Raw genomic sequence first — 21272 nt, 5'->3', positions numbered from 1 at the left:
TTTCCTCCTTTCCAATTTGTATGCCATTTTATTATTTCTGGTCCATAATTGCTGATCAGTATCTCCAATAGTATAATGAGTAAGAGTGGTGAAAGTGCACATCCCTATTTTGTCCCAGATCTAAGGAGGAATGCTTTCAACTTTTCCCCATGCAACATGATATTGACTACTGATACAAAGCATTTAAATTTCTGTGTGCTCATTCTATGCCTTATTTATTTAATGTTTAACCATGAAGAGATATTGAGGCTTATCAAATGCTTTCCCCATGTCTACATAGAAGATCATATGGTTTTTCTTCTTGATTCTGTTGATATAATTTATGTTCAATGCTTTGTAAATGCTGAACCACCCTTGCATCTGCAGAATAAATCCCATTTGACCAAGGTGTAAGATCTTTTTGATGTAATGTTGGGTTAAATTTGCCAGTATTTTGTTGACAATGTTTGCATCTATTTTCATAAAGAATGTTGGTCTGTAGTTTTCTTAATTGCATTGTGCCTTGGTTTGGTTTTGGTATCAGAGTGATGCATGATTCAAAAAAATGAATTTGGCAGAGTTCCATCCTGTTCAATATTTTGGAATTGGTTGAATTATATTGGAGGTAGTTCCCCTTTAAACGTTTTATAGAATTCTGTTATAAAGGCATCACATCCTGGATGGGAGATTTTTAATATATATATATATATATATTTTTTTTTTTAAAGAGCTGTGTGTCTTTATATTAGTTTATGGCTTTATATTTGGTTCTCTGGTTAGCACCTGCCACACTTGACTAGAATATAAAACCCATGCATTTAGGGACTTTTTCTATTTTTGTCACCAAGGACCTTTTTGCTTTTCTCACAATTACATCCCAGCAACTAACACAGAACATCTGGAATAAAGTCTGCTGGTTCATGTCCCAAATGGATGCAACAGCCAGAGCTTGACTGATCCAAAGACAGGAAACCAGGAGCTTCCTCTGGGTCTCCTACATGTGTGCAGGGGCCCAAGCACTTGGGCAATCTTCTACATGGGATCCAGGGAGCTGGATCCAAAAATAGCATCCTTGACACAAACCAGCGCCCATATGGGATGCTGGCACTGTAGGGGGAGACTTAGCTTACTATGCCACAGTGCTCAGCTCATCACAGTTCTTTAAAATCAAAAGTCTGCAACAGTCTGATGTCTCAAGTTTATTTCTCTGTCTATGACTCAAAAGGCCAAAATGAAAGCATCTTCAGAGTTGCATTACATTCTGGAGTACTATAGAAGAACTCACTTCAAGAGACATTATTAGCAGAAATGAGTTCCTGAAGATGTAGAAGTCCAAATTTCCATACAGAATGTTGGCTCCTGGAAGCTGCTGTCACTGTTGCTCATAGCTCCCTCCTCTTCAGTTTTCAAGGCCAGCAATCTCTCTTCTACCTCCATCTTTTGCTGTGTCTCTCTTACCCTTCTGCTTTATGCTTGCAATTCTAATAGCCTGTGTGATTAGATTAACACCCAACTGGATGATCCAAGTTAATCACCGTATTTTAGGAATAGCTAATTAGTAACCTTTAATTCCACTTGTAAAATCCTATTGCCATGTAACATTAACATACTCACAGGTTCCAGAGATTAAGACATGGACATCTTGGCAGGGGCAGGGTGTTATTCTATCTACAAACCAGGTCAGACAGCATTCACTTATTCAGTGTTCATAATACCTTAAATATACCAGTTACTCAAAATCTGCCAAAATTTTGTATGCTTCCTAAGTAATCCTGGAAGTACACTCTGAAAAGGCAAAGCAGAACTTTGAATGTATGTTTTCATTATTTCTTACTGACATAGGTTCACTTCAATTTGTATTTAATAAAACCTATGGTTGAGGTATGAGAATTGTTCTGAAAAGGTGCAATGAGATGGAAAACTGTCTTTCTGAACTTTCCCTACACTAAAAAAAATGCCATCATATAGTTCAAACAGATAGGAATTGTTACAATATCTGAACTCATGTACCCTGAAATGAATTTAATTTAATCTTTATAAAATAACTTGACTGGAAAACACAGTTCAGGAGGCCATGCTGAACAATGGAATTCTTTTATGGTGAACTAAAATGGCTAAGAGAAAAACTATAATCTCTTCTTCATACAGTACACTGACGTTATGATTTTATGTAACACCATTTTTCTACCTAGCACAGAATGCCATTAAGGTTATCTAAGTCAAAAATACATTAGAATACAAGTAATCTCTTTATAATAAAGTTTATATCATATTGGCATCTCAAGCTAAATTTTTACAAATGTAGTAAACCTACTTTTCTATATTATATTCAATTTCAATTTACAATGATTGGGCAAACTTTAAACCTCTACTTTTCTTCAAGATTATGAATCCCATCAATAGAACCTGTGAAATCATTAAACAGTATTTATATGAAAAACCATTTTTGCAAGGTGGTTCAATTTTATGAAAATGTACATAGTATGATATATATATAAGTTAATGTTTCAATTTTAAACAAATGGATCTTTATTCCAAATCTACAACATGGTGTACCAATACTAATCCTTAAAAATAAAACTGAATTCATATTGTAGATCACAATACTAGAAATAAAATTATTCTGATGTATATATCATAAAATTTAACTCATCTACTCACCCATAAGTATATATAGCAGTTCACATACCTATTGCAGTCTATACACCTATATCTCCCAATTCGATCACAGTGAATAGGGACATTATATCAACTCTAAAACTGATAGGGTTACTAGTAACTGTGAATACCTCCTAAACAATAGTAACAATGATTTTAAATGACATTTAGTTTTAAGATATAAATTCTAAAAATTAAAAGGTCTATATAAACATACATATATAAAATAAATTTTGATTATTAATTACTCACAAAAAGAGCCCCACAGAGTATACATAATAGGCTCAAGAACATGAAAAATTCCTGAGAGAATGAAAGTAATCAAGACATGCACTAAAAAGCAACAAGAACGCAGGACAGAACTCAGCCTTCAAGGTGAACTGGCATTTCATTATCTGAGGCACCTAAGCAAAAATAATTAAACACTATCACTTACTTCATTGTCTATAGAAGGGTTCCATCTTATCTGGCTGATAGTGCGGAAGATAAAGGGAGGGACATGGCACGATCAGGGAAAGTAAGTGGAGAACCTTAGACAAGGATACACAGGAGTGACTCAAAATGGCTAGTGAATACAGCATGTGAAGACCAAATGTCAATGTATTGCATTTGGTGGCGCTTAACGACTATCTTTCCTTCTTAGTGGAAGCAATCAAGAAAGCAAATCCTAACAGAATCCCCTTCCTCAAGCAGGTTATGCCAGCAGAGTCTATCAAACTAGCACAGTCTATCCAGAAATCAATGATTGGATGAGCATGTTCCTAGTTGGCCAAAAGCCATGGTATATATCTGCAGTTTTGGAATTCCATACAAGTCAGCATTTATGTTGAGAATACTGGCTGAGTTTGAATGATATATAAAGACTTTAGAAAGAAATATAAATTTTAAAGATAAGCGCAAAATCAAGTACCTTCAAACATTTCAGGAAAGATCATCCAATTAATAACAAAAAAAAAACTTATCCCAAAAGAATCAAAGTGAAATATTCAAAATCAGAGTTTAAATTTAATGGTTAATATAATTAATATTAATGTTTCATATTATAAAAGAGATTAACACATGTAAAACACTAGAAAATATGGATCAATTAAACACAGACATTTGTGAAAAATATCAATAGAGATAGAACTAACCCTAGGGTTATAGAATAAAAGCATAAATAAATGGATTGAGTAGTAGAATGAATATAACTTTTGTAAGCAAAATGTACAACAAAGGCAAAAAGAGTTAGAGGATACTGAAAGAAAGCATGAAGTGGAAGCCAGAAGTCCAATGTCAGCTAATACAAAAGTAATATTGAAAAATGGCTAGAGAAGCAATATGGGAATAAATAATTACTGGGAATTTATATAATAAATATATCTCTAAAGTTTACATCTTGAACAGGACAGTCACTAAATTCTTTGATGCTATTGTTTAGCAGACATTTCCAGGTGTTTAATAACCCATTTTTTTTTTTGACAGGCAGAGTAGACAGTGAGAGAGAGACAGAGAGAAAGGTCTTCCCCCTGCCGTTAACGGGTTCACCCTCCAATGGCCACCGCGGCCGGCACACCACGCTGATCCGATGGCAGGAGCCAGGCACTCATCCCGGTCTCCCATTGGGGTGCAGGGCCCAAGCACCTGGGCCATCCTCCACTGCACTCCCTGGCCACAGCAGAGAGCCGGCCTGGAAGAGGGGCAACCGGGACAGAATCCGGCACCCCGACCGGGACTAGAACCCGGTGTGCCGGCGCCTCAAGGTGGAGGATTAGCCTAGTGAGCCGCGGCGCCAGCCCCAATTGGTTTTAAAACTGCTATTTATTATGTCCCTAATCACAATGAATTGCAAAAACTACAGTATAGCACATAACATATAGCTATGTGCATCTCAAATTTAAAATGCTCACAATCTAACTCACAGTATCCTTCTCCAAATCAGTGCTTCTTATACCTGACTCCTGACTTATTCTCAGTTAATGCTAAATCACTTTTTTCTACTTCTTCAGCCCTAACACCTTAAAGTCATCCTTAACTTCTCTTCCCATGGCCAGCATCAGAATCCTTGGTGTATACTTCAGTTCACCTTCAGAAAAATATCTACACGGTAACACTTCTCATCATCCTCACCAACAACACTCTGCCCCAAGCCACCATCATGTCTCATGTGACAATAACCTGCTATTTCTACTCTTGACCCTTTCCATTCCATAATCTATGATATAGCAACCAAAGTTCTCCAAAACACTGACTCATATAACTTCTCATCAAAATACTCTAATAGATGTTGCTCTTCACTGTGAAGCATGATGTACCAAGCCATATGTCACCTACCTATCCATTACCTCTCTGAGCACAACTTTTCACCTCCAAATGTTTCTGCTATAGCCTTAGTAACTTGCATTCTATATTGTAAAACAGGCCTTACTATAGTATCAGTGAGTTCATTCTGTTTCTACATTGTGTTTTCCTCATAATTGTTTCATAGATATTTAATAGAGTTGTACATAGAAGTCAATAGCTTGAGTAAATTGTACAGTTAACATTCGTGGCTATTGGTCCTACACTAGCCCCAATTTATTATAAAAAAATTACAGCAAGGCACAATTTCTGTCACAATTTCCCAAACTGGTTTTCAAAAAGAAATCTACCAATTTCCCAAACAGGATAGCAAGAAAAGGGATCCAACTCAACACACGGTTAGAGAATAGTTGAGAGTAAAAGTTGAAGGACTGCACATGCCAACAAGCATTAACAACAAAACCCAGCAGATATCAGCAAAGAAAATCTGAACAAAGAGAGTTATCTTCAAACGATTTTTTAGTTATTTATTTGAGAGACTGAATGAAGAGAGGGGGATAAGACAGGGTGTTAGCACTCTGATCCACTGGTTCATTCCCCAAATGCCTGAAATGGCCAGAGTTGGGCCAAAGCTGAAGCCCAGAGATGGAAGCACAATCCAGGTCTCCTAAGTGGGTATCAGGGACTAGATTACTTGAGCGAATTTATTACCTCCCAGAGTCCATGTCAGCAGGAAGCTGGAGTCAGGAGCCAGATTACAGTATCTTAACTCAGGTACTGCATGTGAGAAGCAGTCATCTTACAAAGCCTCTTAATACCTAGGAGAATCTTCTACTCAGAGTCATTTTAATATAATAAAACATTCAATACACTAGAGTGCTAATTTGCAGACATTTGTGGCATAGCAGGTAAGGCTACTGCTGGCATCCCACATGGGTGCCAGTTTGCATCTCAGCTGCTGGACTTCCAATCTAGCTCCCTGTTGATGGCCTGGGAAAGGCAGCAGAAGAGGGCCTGGGTGCTTGGTCTCCTGCCACTCACATGGGAGACCTGGATAAAGCTTAATATATTAAGTGAGCTACAGAACATATGAACATTTAAATCAATAAGGTTGATCTTCTTCTAGAGATAATTACAACCAACTATTGGAAAATACACATTTTAACATTGTTTTAATGTTTATTATTTTCATCTGCTTGAAAGGCAGAGCATGAGAGAGAGAAAGAGAGAGAGGAGAAAGAGAGAGAGAAAGAGAGAGACAGAGAGAAAGACAGAGACAGAAGAGAGAAATCTTCTATCCCCTGGTTCATTTCCTAAAGGTCCCCAATAGCCAGGGCTGGTCCAGGAACCCAAAACTCTTTCCACGTGGCCCACAAGAGAAGCAGGGGTCCGAGCTCTTGAGCCATCATCTATTGCCTCCCAAGAAGCATTAGCAGGAAGCTGGACTGGAATTGGAGTGGCATGTACTTAACCAGCACTCGGATATGGGTTGTAGGAATCCCAAACAGTGGCTAAACCTACTGCACCAGAACAACTAGCTCTACACATTATTTTAAATGTAAATGGAACCTTAACAAAGTTCAAAAAAAGGGAAATGTGCATACCACATAAATACAATACAATGTAGTTAATAATCAATTATCAAAAGAATATATTTTCCAATAAAGCTGCAAACATTCAAAAATTTAAAAATTTTAAATAACTTATAGGTCAAAGAAGATATGATAATGTAAATTAGTATATACATAGGTCTAATGCTACTGAGAATATTGTAAGCTAAACATATAGCAAAATTAAGTAAATGTCATTGCTTTAAGCCACAGAAGCATTGAAATTGTTCATTTACAAACAGCATGACAGCAAATTAAAAATATCCCTATTCTTTTTTCCTGAAGCTAGAAAGAACAAAGTCTGATAACAAAGAATGTTGACAAGGAATATTCAAAAATCTCATTCACAAGTACATGAACAAAATTCCTGGGACAATATTGTAAAAAGCAAAATCACAGAGTTTCTATTTTTAAAAAATATGAAAGAATTCTGATAAGGAAAGGGTTCTTAAACAAGAATCTAAAAGCAACAAATATAAGGGAAAGATGAATAAATTTGCTCATATCAAAAGAAATCATTGGCCGGCGCCGCAGCTCACTAGGCTAATCCTCCGCCTTGAGGCACCGGCACACCGGGTTCTAGTCCCGGTCGGGGCACCAGATTCTGTCCCAGTTGCCCCTCTTCCAGGCTAGCTCTCTGCTGTGGCCAGAGAGTGCAGTGGAGGATGGCCCAAGTACTTGGGCCCTGCACCCATGGGAGACCAGGAGAAGCACCTGGCTCCTGCCATCAGATCAGCGCGGTGCACCGGCCGCAGTGCGCCGGCCGTGGCGGCCATTGGAGGGTGAGCCAACGGCAAAAAGGAAGACCTTTCTCTCTGTCTCTCTCTCTCTCACTGTCCACTCTGCCTGTCAAAAAAAAAAAAAAATAAGAAATCATTAAGAAAGTGAAAACTAAATCACTAGAAAGACAGTATTTTTTATACATACAACTGTATAATAAATAATAAATAAGGAACAATTATAAATCAGTGGTAGGATTTAAGAAAGAGTAGAGGGAAGAGCTAAGGATAGGGGTGCCTGTAATATTCTATATTAGCATCTACATAGTGGTTACATGGGTGGCTCACTGGGAAACAAACATTGAAATTTAACTAATAATTCGTGTACTTTTCAATACATATTCTTAAGGCAATACATTTTCATACTTTCTTTTTGTTAATGTATTTATTTTTATTTGAAAGGCAGGCAGACATACAGATAGACAGACCAGGATCTTCCATCCACTGATTCACTCTTCAAATTCCCAAAACAGACTGGGCCAGGTCGAAGCTAGCAGCCCACACCCACTCTGGCTCCCCATGTGGGTACCAGGGATCCAAGTACTTCAGCAATCACCTCCTGCATCTCAGAATGCAATACAGTTTATTTTTAAAGACGTATGCTTTGGAGACTGTGATTATAATTTACAGGTAAAACCACAAGGCTTTATAGCAATATAAAATGTCAGATTTTCTATTATTGCTTTGTAATATATTTATAATAAAAAGTACATAAGACATGATTTCCCAAAAAGAGATTTATTCATCTATTGAACTCATGTTAGTATAATTTAACTTTAAGTGTAAAAAGGCTTGGAAAATATATTCTTGATATATTAACAACTTTCTTAGAATTCCACATTTTATTATGTTTCTTCTAAGTGCAAATCTCTCAGTAAAGAACAAACTGCCCACATAATCTCAAATTCAGACAATGAAGCCTTATAGCAACATAGAATGATGTTTTAAATTATAAAGAAGTATAATGTATTCAGGTACCCAGTGCTGACTCTACAAAGTAGGCTACTAAAATCAATTTTTATCACTTGAAATCTATTGCCATTAGAGAGCAATGCCAAGTCATTGACACACTAATGGGTTTCAAAATATTTCAAAAAGGATAAGTAAATTGCAAAGTCTTTTAATTGAAATGCAGCTCCAATAAGTATAACAAATTGCATGATATGAGCCTTCTGTGAAGCTAGCATATAAAACTATCATACCATACAGTGTTGAGTTTTAATGAATTTGCAACTTTGTTGAGCTACATTTTACATAACAATTTTTCTACACTGAACTATTACCTTTACTGAACCTTCTAATAGAAAAGGAGTTGTTTTTCTATATTGTAAGTGCTTGCATTCTCATTTTATTTTACAACAATAATGCAGCATTTCCAAAGAGGATTGGATTCGTTCTACAAAATTAGACATGGCTTGCTTGAAAAGAATATTATATCTGACTGAAACATATTTTCCATGTATTCAGCTACAAAACTACACTACATGAAAATCATTAAACTTAAATTAGAAACCAGGCTTTCTAATTTCTGGGGTGTTAAATTAACATTGAAAAAATGATAATTTCTGACTGCAAAAGTTGTAATAATCATACATAAAAATAAAACCTCTTCAAGAACTTCACAATCCTCAATTATCATATCTTTCCCTATTTTTTATATCTATGCTTCTTGTCATTTATGTAATGATATTTCAGCCTCTGATTCTCCTCCTTTCTATAAATATATTTCATGGATACAGAAGGAATATATTCCTCTCCCCAAGACGCACACATTTAAACACTTTTTTTTAATTATTCAACCAATTTAAGAAAATCTACCTCCTGTCCTGCATGCTTTTCTTTCTTTCCTTTCCAAATCCTCTCCAAATCCTAAAATTAGTATTACATTATTATTAACAAAACAGGGAATATTGTTGGAATGGTATTTCAAAGACTAGCACAACTTGATTCCTTGTTACTAACAATATAGTAGCTATGGAGAATATGCAAACAAGACACAAATCTAGAGTTGTATTTTGGTTGGTGACATGGCTTGATTATGTTCAGAAGTAATATTACATCCTGGCTCCTGGTTTTGGATCTGCTCAGCTCTAGCTGTTGCTGCCATTTGGGGAATGAACCAGCAGATAGAAGATCTTTCTCTCTTTCTCTCTCTCTCTCTGCTTCTCACTGTCTGTAACTCTACCTCTCAAATAAATAAATAAAATCTTTAAAAAAATCTACAAATATTTTCTATTCTTTTTTCTTTTTCTTTTTCCACAGCACATATGGTGAAGGCAGTGCCAGGATTGTGTTATATTCATTCCTTCTCCACACCGTGGTGTCCCTTCATACACTCTGTTTTGAAATAGTCCCTATTAACTTGCTATCCCTTGCACATATTTATTTTTAGCTGAAAAAGAAGTATGCAGCAAAAGAGCAGGAGGAAGGAAAGAAAAGTAAAACAAATGTAGTACTTTAAGATATGACCAAGAACTTTCCAAAATGAAAAAGTTATCAAAGCACAGATTCAAAAGCCCTAGCAGATAATATACTCAGAAAATCATAGCTAAATATACCATTAAACTGATCAGAATGCCACAATTAGCATGCATGTTAGAATCCAGAGCGCATTTTTATTCTAATTCATCAAGTTGCTTTCTTTTTTTTTAAAGATTTATTTATTTATTTGAAAGTCAGAGTTACACAGAGAGAGAAGGAGAGGGAGAAAAAGAGAGAGAGAGAGAGAGAGAGAGAGAATCTTCCATCGCTGATTCACTCCCCAGATGGATAAGGGCCAAAGCTGTGCGGATCTGAAGCCAGGAGCCAAGAGCTTCCTCTGGGTCTTCCCAGTGGGAGCAGGGCCCCGAGGACTTGAGCCATCTTATATTGCCTTCCCAGGCCATAGCAGAGAGCTGGATGGGAAGTGGAGTAGCCAGGACTTGAACCAGCACCCATGTGGGATGCCGGCACTGCACGTGGCTGCTTTACCTGCTATGCCACAGCCCCAGCCCTTCAAGTTGCTTTCAATAGAAAAAAATATATACTCATACCATTAAGTGCATATATTTACCCTGTCAAATTATTACAACATACTAATATGAGTCTACAAAGAATGAAAACAGTAACAGATCTAATAGCCCCTCTAGGTGGATGTAACATTAATGATATAACCAACTAATTTGTCTTGTATTATTAAAATACACTTTATCAATTTTACTTGTAAGGATTATATAATGATGATGAGATGGAATGACAAAAATTTACTTTTTAAAGCATATCTATCCTAAATGTCAAATGATGCACGAGTCTGACAGGCACCATCTTTAGGTTATAAATTTAGGATTTTTAAAGTGCATATTTATCTCCTATAAAAAGTAATTCCAAAACGTTATGGATCAACACATTCTACAGGTATTTGGTTATAGTAAAGTGAAATCCTTTTTCTTTCCCTTTCTCAGTACAGTGCAGGGCTAGACTCTGAGGTAAGTGGTAATATCAGTTCTCCACTCAGATTTCTAGGATCCCTTTGTATATAGTTTACATACCTATAGCAACATGTGCCTTTCCTTCTAGCCAACAGTTCGTTCTCACAAAATAAAATGGTACTAAGAGCCCAGCTTGCCTATAAATCAAAATATTCCAATGTGCGTGGGAATTTGTATATTCCTAGATAGGTCCTTAATCAATAAATGGTAGATACAGGAGTATGAATGCTATAGCTCTCTTACTTTGGGAAGAGACAAGAGCTGACATTCTAAAACACCCAGAAGTACAAGAAATGTTTATGATATAGACTGGGACAAAATAACTCCTTCACCTTGGTTGAGGAAGTACCAGGTCCACCCATGGAACTTGAAACAAACTACATTGTTTGATTGAAAGCAGTGCCAAAATTGCATTGTGTGAAGAACATATAGGATCTTTGGAAAATACATCCTGTGGTGTGGGGAGCAAACCGGACTAGACTGAGTTACTGGAATTAAGACTTATTCTATGCATCTGCTCTCCCACAATATGGCGCTGGGAGAGAAGTAAACAGCTTCCGCACAGCTGCCTCCAGTTCAACTAATAAACTGTAGGACTTGCTCCTGATTGGAGGAGAGCAGCGTACTCAGCGTGTGGGCAGCCGAGTTGGGATTGGCGGAGGAGGACTATAAAGGAGGAGAGAGACGGCATGCACCAGGAACATCTATGGGGAACATCTAAGGGGAACATCTGAGGGAACACCTGTGCAGCCCCCGAGAAAGCCGGCCGGCGGTGTGCCGCTCCCCTGCGGAAGTGGGGAATGTGGCCAGGGGAAACTGCCCTTCCACAGAGGTGGAAGGGATAGTAGCCAACCCGGGAAGAACCAGCAGCAAACCCGGGGAGGGCCGAGCAGACGAAAGAACAGCGCAGGGTCCTGTGTCGTTCCTCCACGAAGAGGGGGAGCGACACTGTGGTGTCTAGTCTGGCCACAATATTTCATATTTCTTCCACATACAAAAAGAAGAAAGACTCCCAAATTTCATCACATTACGGCATTAATTTACAATTGAGGATTCTGTCATCTAATTCTGATTTGGGATAAAGATGAGATTCCCAGAGCTGTGGTTTTTTAGTTCCAGCTCTTTGCAATCAATGATTATTGTTCAAAAGTCCTCAAATTAAAGGGACAAATTGCTTTTCCAACAGATAGGTAGTAAACTAAGTGCTATAAACACTAAATAGTATAAACTGTGCAATGGGAAAAATAGGAGAGAAACAGCAGTGAGAGGTTCATAGGAAGTCAAATCCAGCTAGGCACGGGTTGCTGGTTCAGGCCTACTTACTGAGAGTTGTTCAATATATTTCATGAACCCACCCTGTGGACTCATGCTCTTGTCTCAGTAAGACTTTTCAATTAAAAAAAAGTAGCTTGTATTGACAGATAAGAGGATTTTACCACCTGCTTGTAAAAATTTAAGGGTCCAAAGGCCTCATTTCATGTGTCTGTCCTTCTTGGGTCAAACTGAGATAATTATATAAAAAACTGTGTAAGCTTTGGTTTCATCAATTTATAAGCCATTGCATTATACAAAGCCATACCTACAAGATGTTTAAGATAAGCTCCCCTGTATATTTTATCTATATGACCACGATCCAAATATGATCAGTATTCTCCACACATTATCTCCCTTCCCAATAAACAAAGTCCACTTTCTGCTTTCAAGCTAACCACTACACTGTAGATTTTGATTCTGTTATGCTTAATATTCTAATAAATTATTTCCACAGATTTCCTCTTACCTTCCTTTGCATATCCAATATCTCCTTACTAAATGCAGCTTCCCTTAACAGTTCTCAAAAATTCTTTTCGGTTTAAAAGCTGATTATTTCAGTCTAACTCAGAAAGTGAGTAGCCTTTAGAATAATTTATGTATGATATATACTTATTAACAAATACAACCATTCTGAAATATAAGTAAGGGTCATTTACTTGTAATGTATTTAAAGTACCCAAAGAAGCAAAAATAATTTGATTGAAAACTAATGAAGTTTGCTCATTTTTGAAAATAAAATTTCTTACATTTTGAATAAAGATATAGAATCAATAATCCACAAAATTGGTCTGATAAATTTTTGCCTACATTCAATATTATTCTGAATTTTAACAGGTCAGAAATATTTAGGGAATCTATCCAAAAAAAGCCAACAAAATGTGCACATTTATTGCAATAGATTAACAATACTCAACAAGATGGAAGAGCTGCATTTTGATAAACTTCAGAGTATTTCTGAAGCTAGAATATTACAAATCACTGAGAAAATAGGAGAAGTAATTAGTTTTCACACTACAGTGATTTTTATATCAAAGGTATTACTATGTCTATTAAAAAAGTGAACAAAACTACCTTCATGGGTATGTTCAATTAACTTCTAAGATAAGTTGTATTTCTTTCCTAAAATAATTTCCCGTGGGAATGTGATGCAGAAGTCATAGTGCTATCTTCATGAGAAAATATTTTCTAGGTGAAATAGTCTCAGTGCCTGATAGGTTCAGTCTAGGAATGTTGTATGCTATGTTATTGCTGAGTCATCATTCATTTCAATATTTGGTTTCTACTAATATTGTGCTAACATCTTCAATTACTATTTTTTTATTTTTTTTTTAATTTATTTTTTTTGACAGGCAGAGAGGACAGTGAGAGAGACAGAGAGAAAGGTCTTCCCCCTGCTGTTGGTTCACCCTCCAATGGCCACCGCGGCCGGCGCACCGCGCTGATCCGATGGCAGGAGCCAGGTACTTCTCCTGGTCTCCCATGGGGTGCAGGGCCCAAGCACTTGGGCCATCCTCCACTGCACTCCCTGGCCACAGCAGAGAGCTGGCCTGGAAGAGGGGCAACCGGGACAGAATCCGGCTCCCTGACCAGGACTAGAACCTGGTGTGCCGGTGCCGCAAGGCAGAGGATTAGCCTAGTGATCCGCGGCGCCAGCCTCAATTATTATTATTTAAATTTTTAAAAATAAATCTTTAAACTATTAAATTATTTAAATTATTAAAGTAGTTAAACTTTACATTAAAAGTATCCTTTTTTTTTTTTTTTTTTTTTTTTTTTACAGGCAGAGTTGACAGTGAGAGAGAGAGACAGAGAGAAAAGTCTTCCTTTGCCATTGGTTCACCCTCCAATGGCCACTGCAGCCGGTGCACCACACTGGTCCGAAGCCAGGAGCCAGGTGCTTCTCCTGGTCTCCCATGCAGGTGCAGGGCCCAAGCACTTGGGCCATCCTCCACTGCCTTCCAAGGCCACAGCAGAGAGCTGGACTGGAAGAGGAGCAACCGGGACAGAATCTGGCACCCCAACCGGGACTAGAACCTGGGGTGCCAGCGCCGCAGGCAGAGGATTAGCCTATTGAGCCATGGCACCGGCCAAAAGTATCCAAATATTTTATAATACACTTTTTAGATATTATGAAAGAGTATTTTTTCATATAGAGAAAAAAAGCAAAAATTTAATAAGTGAAACAAATTTTTAATAAGCCTAAGGTTTTTATTCAAATATTATTTCTCAGTAAGGCCTTTCTTGATAACCTTATTTGAAATTGAAGAAACCCATTCCAAATTGAATCTTCTTTCTCTCTTAATTTTTTCCCATAGCATTTAGAAACACCTAGTTTCCCTCCTTACCTCATTCCTTCATTTCCCCCCCTCTTCCTGCCGCCTCTTCTCTATCTGCTCCTATCTCCTCCCTTCCTTCTGCCGTTCTTCTATCTTTCCTGTATCCATTTATCAACCTATCTCTTCATTAATTTATTAAACATCTCTTATAGTTGATATTAAAGTCTGTGAAACAGGAATATTTCTATTTTGTTCAGTGCTGTATCATAAGAATCTGCAATACTGTTTTTTTAAGATTTTATTTATTTATTTATTTGAGAGGTAGAGTTACAGACAGTGAGAGGGAGAGACAGAGAGAAAGATCTTCCGTCCATTGGTTCACTCCCCAGATGGCCACAACGGCTGAAGCTGCACTGATCCGAAGCCAGGAGCCAGGTGCTTCTTCCCTGTCTCCCATGTGGGTGCAGGGGCCCAAGGACTTGGGCCATCTTCTACTGCTTTCCCAGGCCACAGCAGAGAACTGGATTGGAAGAGGAGCAGCCAGGACTAAAATCAGTGCCCATATGGGATGCCAGTGCCGCAGCTCAAGGATTAACCTGCTGCACCATGGAGACGGCCCCATGCAATACTGTTTAATGGATGAGGTTCTCTCCATATGGGTTAAATGATAGGATGAATGAATCTAATCCTGTTTACAAGATCTTCCCAAGTTTACAGAATAGTTGCTACTTATAAAATTTTCATAGGTCTCTATAAAAGTTAACTAAACCCTATTTTTCTTTCCATTTAGCATGCTTTAAAATTTGTATTACTGTTCCTTGATGAACACCCTTGATGCTTAGATTTGGGACATATCATTAATTATTTCCTTAGTGTAATCCCAGAAGCAGATCTTTGGATCAAACTCCACACATATTTGAAACACTGTGCCAACCTAACCTTGAAAAGCACTGGTATCAGTTTACACTTTGACCTCATTGTATGAAAGTTCCTAATTTTTCTCACTCTCAACAATGATTTCACATATCTTTTATTTAAATTTGTGGAGCACTTCTGCCTCCCTGACAAAAAGCCCAAAGACAGGTCAGTATGAGAGCTAAAGTAATGTTTAAGTACTTTTCCTCTTAATGATCTCACTTTACCTGAGTTGGATCAATCATAAAATCATTTACAAAGCCATGAATTAAAACTTGGTATAATAAGAGCAGATTGCTTTCTAATGTGCTACACTTCATTTAATAATTTCTTCATTAAATGATCTAATATGTTTTTATTTGTTATACATTTAATGGTATACTGATTGCAAATACATAACCTCCCTCTTTAAACAAGTGAAAATGAGTTTTATCCTTATTAAATAAATGTAGCCAAAAATGCTTCCTTTATAAAGGAAATCATTCCCATTTTTATTGTTAAAAGCTCTAAAATAATTTGAAATAATCAGATAGCTATTATATGTTAAGTGACTGAATGAATATTCTATCACTTTGTGAGTCCCATGAGAAAAATTAACTCATATATTTATCAATATTTGTTCTTAAACAATTTACCTAAAAATATGTCTACTAATCAATTTTAATTTTCTAATTCTTCTATTTATAAATAGAAAAGAACAATATGCATTTTCCTTAAATTCTATAAAGCAAAGTACTCAATTCTTCCCAATAAGGTAATGACCCAAGTAACAAATATGCATATCATATTCTAAAAACTAGGTCAGGGGCCAGCACTGTGGCATAGCCAGTAAAGTCATTGACTGCAGCGCTGGCATCCCATATGGGCACCGGTTTGAGTCTCGGCTGCTCCACTTCCCATCCAGCTCTCTGCTATGGCCTGGGAAAGCAGTAGAAGATGGATGAAGTCTTGGGCCCCTAGACCATGTGGGAGACGTGAAAGAAGCTCCTTGGCTCCTGGTTTCAGATTGGCACATCCCCAGCCGTTGCAGGCATCTGAGCAGTGAACAAGTGGATGGAAGGCCTCTCTCTCTTTCTCTTTCTCTGCCTTTGCCTCTCTGTAACTCTGCATTTCAAATAAATAAATAAATAAATCTTAAAAATTAGGTCAAATAGCCTATCAGTTTCAACTATGTATGCATGTAACATTACATTACAATATAAAATAATTCTATCTAATGTTTAACCAAAAAGGTCCTGTTCATTGGTATTAATGTGAAACAAAATTGTCAATGTTTAAATGACGAAATATCGGTAAAGAAACACTTTGTTTAATTTCTAGGAATGAAAGATACGAAGGACATCATTCATAAGACAAACAATTGACACAAAGTATTTTGATTATAAAATGCATATGTTTTAAACAAAAGACCATATTAAGTGTCTTCAAAAAAGTTAAGTATTATAAATACTATAAAGAAAAATGGGATTTTTCATTTTAGAGCAGAAAATCATGTTGGTACCAGGAGCTTCAAAAAGTTTATGAAATTGAAGTAAATGATAATGTAGATTTTCCATGAACTATTTAAAGTCTTCTCAATTGTATTTATTAAAAGAATGAAGAATTCTTCATCATATTAATCAACAGATAAAGCTAATCTAAGTAAAGATCCATTAAAAAAACTAAAAATTTATATAGAGTTCACAATATCACACTTGAATATCTTTCTCAACTGAATCGATAAAACAGAATTTCAACACCTGGAATTTAATCTAAAGTTACTAAAATTAAGCATGGATATTAATTGAATTGGCCCTGGGTATCAATTAAATTTATGTTAGAGCCACATTTTGGACTGCATAACTTTAAGACAGATGATTAAATTTAAAAGAATGAACAAATCCATAATTATTAAAATATATAACATGTCAGAGGAAATAACATTTCATGCTTCATGGTATTAAATAATAGCTTCAGAATCCATATGGATTTTTCTAATATGTTGATTATGGAGGCTTTATATTATCATTACTTTGAAGTATAGGTCACTTTCAGATGCAGTATGGCAAATTTAATGAATTACTTTTATTAACTAATGTGGTAAAGTCTTTTCATTTAGCAGACTAGCAACTCCGACAGTCACTATGCTTTGGACTTCCATGAAGGAATAAAAAGTCAGAGTGCAAATCGTGATGCTGAAGGAAACTTATCATGCATACCATCCACTCTGTTATGCAGAGTCAAGACAGGGAGAGAAAAAAACTTCAAGAAATATGAAACTCTACATAATCTACTTCAAAAGACCATGATATGGGTATTTATTTAATATTTAATTGATTGTGCTTGGTGATGGCAATGGTATTAGAACTTCAAAGAATTCATTTCCCTGTACCACTTCTGGGTGACCACATACTGAGAACAGTCAAGGACACACTAAAGGACTTAGAATTCTACTTCATAGCAAGCAAATCCTATCATATCAACAATGTTATGATAACCGAAGAAGGAGAAAAAAAAGGAGAGTTAAATTTCAATATAAAATGGATCTTCAAGCTGGCAATATGGCGGAGTCTTAAAACATAATAATAAAAAAATAACAAAGTCTCTCAGGATCTCAGGATCTCCACATTGCTTTCTCTTTTTTGTTTTGTTCTGCTTTTGCCTGACAGGTTGCATTCTCTTGCTTGGATTTTTCATTAACAACTCTGGAAAAAATAGTTACTAATTCTGTTTCATTCATTTTTCCTTCATAATATCATAAAAACTCATTACCACAATTTGGTCGTTTAATGGCAATACTTCATAAATTACTGTTGAAAACTCTTGTTCCTGTTCTGTATCTAATTATTATATGTAAAATAGCTTACTAACTAATTTATCTTCATTACCAGGAAAAGCTCTTGCATTCATTTTTAGACCAATCATGCTATCATTAACAGCTGAGTCAATTTCAATTCTAGAAATCAAAATTATTTTTGGAATTTTAAATCCTTAAATAAATATCTATAGTTTATATTAGTTGTTATCTTGAACTTGAGAAAAAGTAGAATAATTCCATGTAACTGGCATGATATATATCTTGTACATGTGTATGAAAAATTTTCAAATCAGAATAAGGTGGCTTTTTCTAAACAACTTTAGCCTAATATAAGCTTTGTTTTGTCAATAATAGAATGCCAGATGGCTTTATTAGCATCAGTAAAATTGGTAAATGACTTTTGGTAAGATCAAGAAACATAAGATCCCCCCAAAAAACTATTATATTAAAAAATCTTTTTAAATCTTTTGCTGAATAACTGGGTTCTTTTTTTTCTCTTTTTACACACATTTAAAGAGGCATGATAAATATAAATGTATGCCTCAAATTGTCTATTTTAATTATTTTCCCCTGTAAAGCTTTAAAGGACAGTCTAGACTTGACTTACCTGGTCCATCAGGCATTTTTTCCATGCACCGGGGAGTTGCACTAAGAAAGGAGGCATGTCTTCTTTTAGCCACGATACTACGAGGTGGCATGTATTTATGTTTAACTTGGGACATCTCATATGATTTCTGAACATCATAGCTGCCTGGTGCTGGAATAACCTGAAAAACATGTTAATGGTTGAGCGTAAATACATATTTTGTTAAAAAAAAAAAAAAGGAAAGAAGATATCAGGTAGATGTTCACGCTAAGCAATGATATAAGTAGAAAAACATGAAATTGTTTTTTATTTAAACATTAAAATTAGAAAGACGGTCCCTAAATCAATGATCTTATAATAAAAGCATAAATTCAAAATTAAAAGTGAAGATAATATAAGCAGAATTGTGAAATATGATATCATATTATTTTTAAAATAGTCTCATGATATAGACTAAATGATCATTTTCAATTTAATAATGAAAATCAAATTTCAGACAGGAGTAAAATCAATACTTATTTGTTTTCATAAGTAGCAATACCATTCCTGCTTTACTGTTCTATAAGAGCATACTTATTCTACAAAATGAGACTGCTTATTTCATTTTTAATAGGTCTCAATTAAGTTAAAAGGTTTCCCCTTCATCATTTATGGCTCTTTATATGATCTCCCATTATATTAGCATTTTTAATCAACATAAACAAACATGGATGTTAATTAGTACAATAAAAATTCTAATCTAAATTAAATACAAATGTCATGTATTTGTTGCACAATTAATGCCTTCCATTAGCAAATTATCTTAATGAAAACTTTTAAAAGCCAATTTTCTTCAAATTATTTTAAAATAGCATATCTTTTTGAGTTTGACTCAACTGTATTGTGAATAACAAACAGTGTTTAAGGTTTAATAATTTCCTGGTACACAGTATGGTGTTATAGCTAAGAGAGTGGACTTTAGTGCTAGAATTCCAGGGTTCAAAATACCTGCTGCTTACTAGATGTATCAGCTTAGGCAATCCACTTAAACTGTATTCTCCTCAGTTTCCTCATCTTAAAATGATAAAAATGACAGCATTTATGTCATAAGCTTATTGTGAGAATTAAATGTTATTATGATTAGATTGGCACATGATTCCAAATAAGTAAACAAATCTAACTATTCTAGAAGACCTAATTACTGGGGAATAATGCTGAACAATTAAGGTCTGGCTAACAGGGTATTATTTTGGTGTTTCAAGTAAGTCAAACAAGTTTGAACCCTGAGAAAGTGTACTTTTGAAATCCTTCTAGGTATCACAAGTTATACAATACCATCTCTCGTTTCTTAAGCAGTATTATCTACTTCAAGCATACACCAACAACATTCTCTTCCATTTCCAAAGACTCATTCGATAGAAGAGTACTGTTCATGAATAGCATTGGAGATTCTCATCTAAAACCCCACATTTTTAGTTTGATCCTGTGTTGAACACCAATGTCATGATAGCTAAGTCAACTAAGAGATTCCAGGTGCTATTTTCTTCTTGCCTGCGATAATAATAATAAGAGTAGTCTGAGGACAAGCAGCAGTGGGAATATTTCCATAGACCACTCGCACATCTTTAAGGCTGTCTCTATGGCAATATGGAACGAACGTAAAAGAGACTGCAAAAGCACAAAGAAATCCTGATATATAATATTCCTGCATTATTTAAGAAAGTTTTACAAAGTTCTTAGTTGTGGCCGGCGCCACGGCTCACTAGGCTAATCCTCCACCTTGTGGCACCAGCACACCAGGTTCTAGTCCCAGTTGGGGCGCCGGATTCTGTCCCGGTTGCCCCTCTTCCAAGCCAGCTCTCTGCTATGGCCAGGGAATGCAGTGGAGGATGGCCCAAGTGCTTGGGCCCTGCACCCCATGGGAGACCAGGATAAGTACCTGGCTCCTGCCATCGGATCAGTGTGGTACGCCGGCTGCAGCGTGCCAGCCACAGCGGCCATTGGAGGGTGAACCAACGGCAAAAGGAAGACCTTTCTCTCTGTCTCTCTCTCTCACTGTCCACTCTGACTGTCAAAAAAAAAAAAAAAAAAGTTCTTAGTTGTGCCACTATACATTTTAATTTTCTTACCCACAGCAATTATTGTTTCTTAACACCCTTCCTGGTGTCACCAACTATCCTTTCTTCTAGTACGTACCCTAGAAAGGATTAAATGGCTTGATTACTGCCACACAGCAACCATATATATATGTGTGTATGCACATATATAAATGTATAAGTGTATTCACACACCACACACACACAAACATATAGTGCCTTGGAGGCCAGCATTGTGACTCAGCTGGTTAAGCTGCCATCTGCAATGCTGGCATTCCATATAGGAATGCTGTTCTAGTCCCAGGAACTCCAGTTCCCTGATAATGCATCTGGGAAGGCAGCAAAAGATGACCCACATACTTGTACCTTGGCACTCATATGAGAGACTTGGTGAAGTTCCTGGCTCCTGGCTTTGGCTTGGCCCAATCTTGGTCATTGCATCTGTTTGGAGAGTGAACTAGTGGATGTATTCTCTCTCTGTCTCTCTCTCCTCCCTCCTCCCACATCCCTCCTCCCTCCTCTCTTCTTCTCTCTTC

At 36.4% G+C, this 21272-nt stretch overlaps 1 protein-coding gene across 1 annotated transcript in view; it reads right to left on the bottom strand.

Annotated features, from left to right (window-relative positions):
- Positions 1 to 18561: 18561 nt before the first annotated feature.
- The window catches only part of STPG2 (sperm tail PG-rich repeat containing 2), a 253754-nt gene continuing 251043 nt past the window's right edge, over positions 18562 to 21272 (bottom strand). Inside the window, exon 12 of the mRNA XM_089302607.1 lies at positions 18562 to 18842. Coding sequence (XP_089158733.1) covers positions 18636 to 18842 — 207 coding nt within the window. The 3' untranslated portion in view covers positions 18562 to 18635. The remainder of the gene's footprint in view (positions 18843 to 21272) is intronic.

The sequence above is a fragment of the Oryctolagus cuniculus genome, chromosome 8, assembly GCF_051225735.1.
Source record: "Oryctolagus cuniculus isolate XC-2025 breed Fujian yellow rabbit chromosome 8, ASM5122573v1, whole genome shotgun sequence".
Lineage (NCBI taxonomy): Eukaryota > Metazoa > Chordata > Mammalia > Lagomorpha > Leporidae > Oryctolagus > Oryctolagus cuniculus.
The sequence above is the reverse complement of the archived record's forward strand: the minus strand, read 5'-3'. Positions and strand labels throughout refer to the sequence as shown.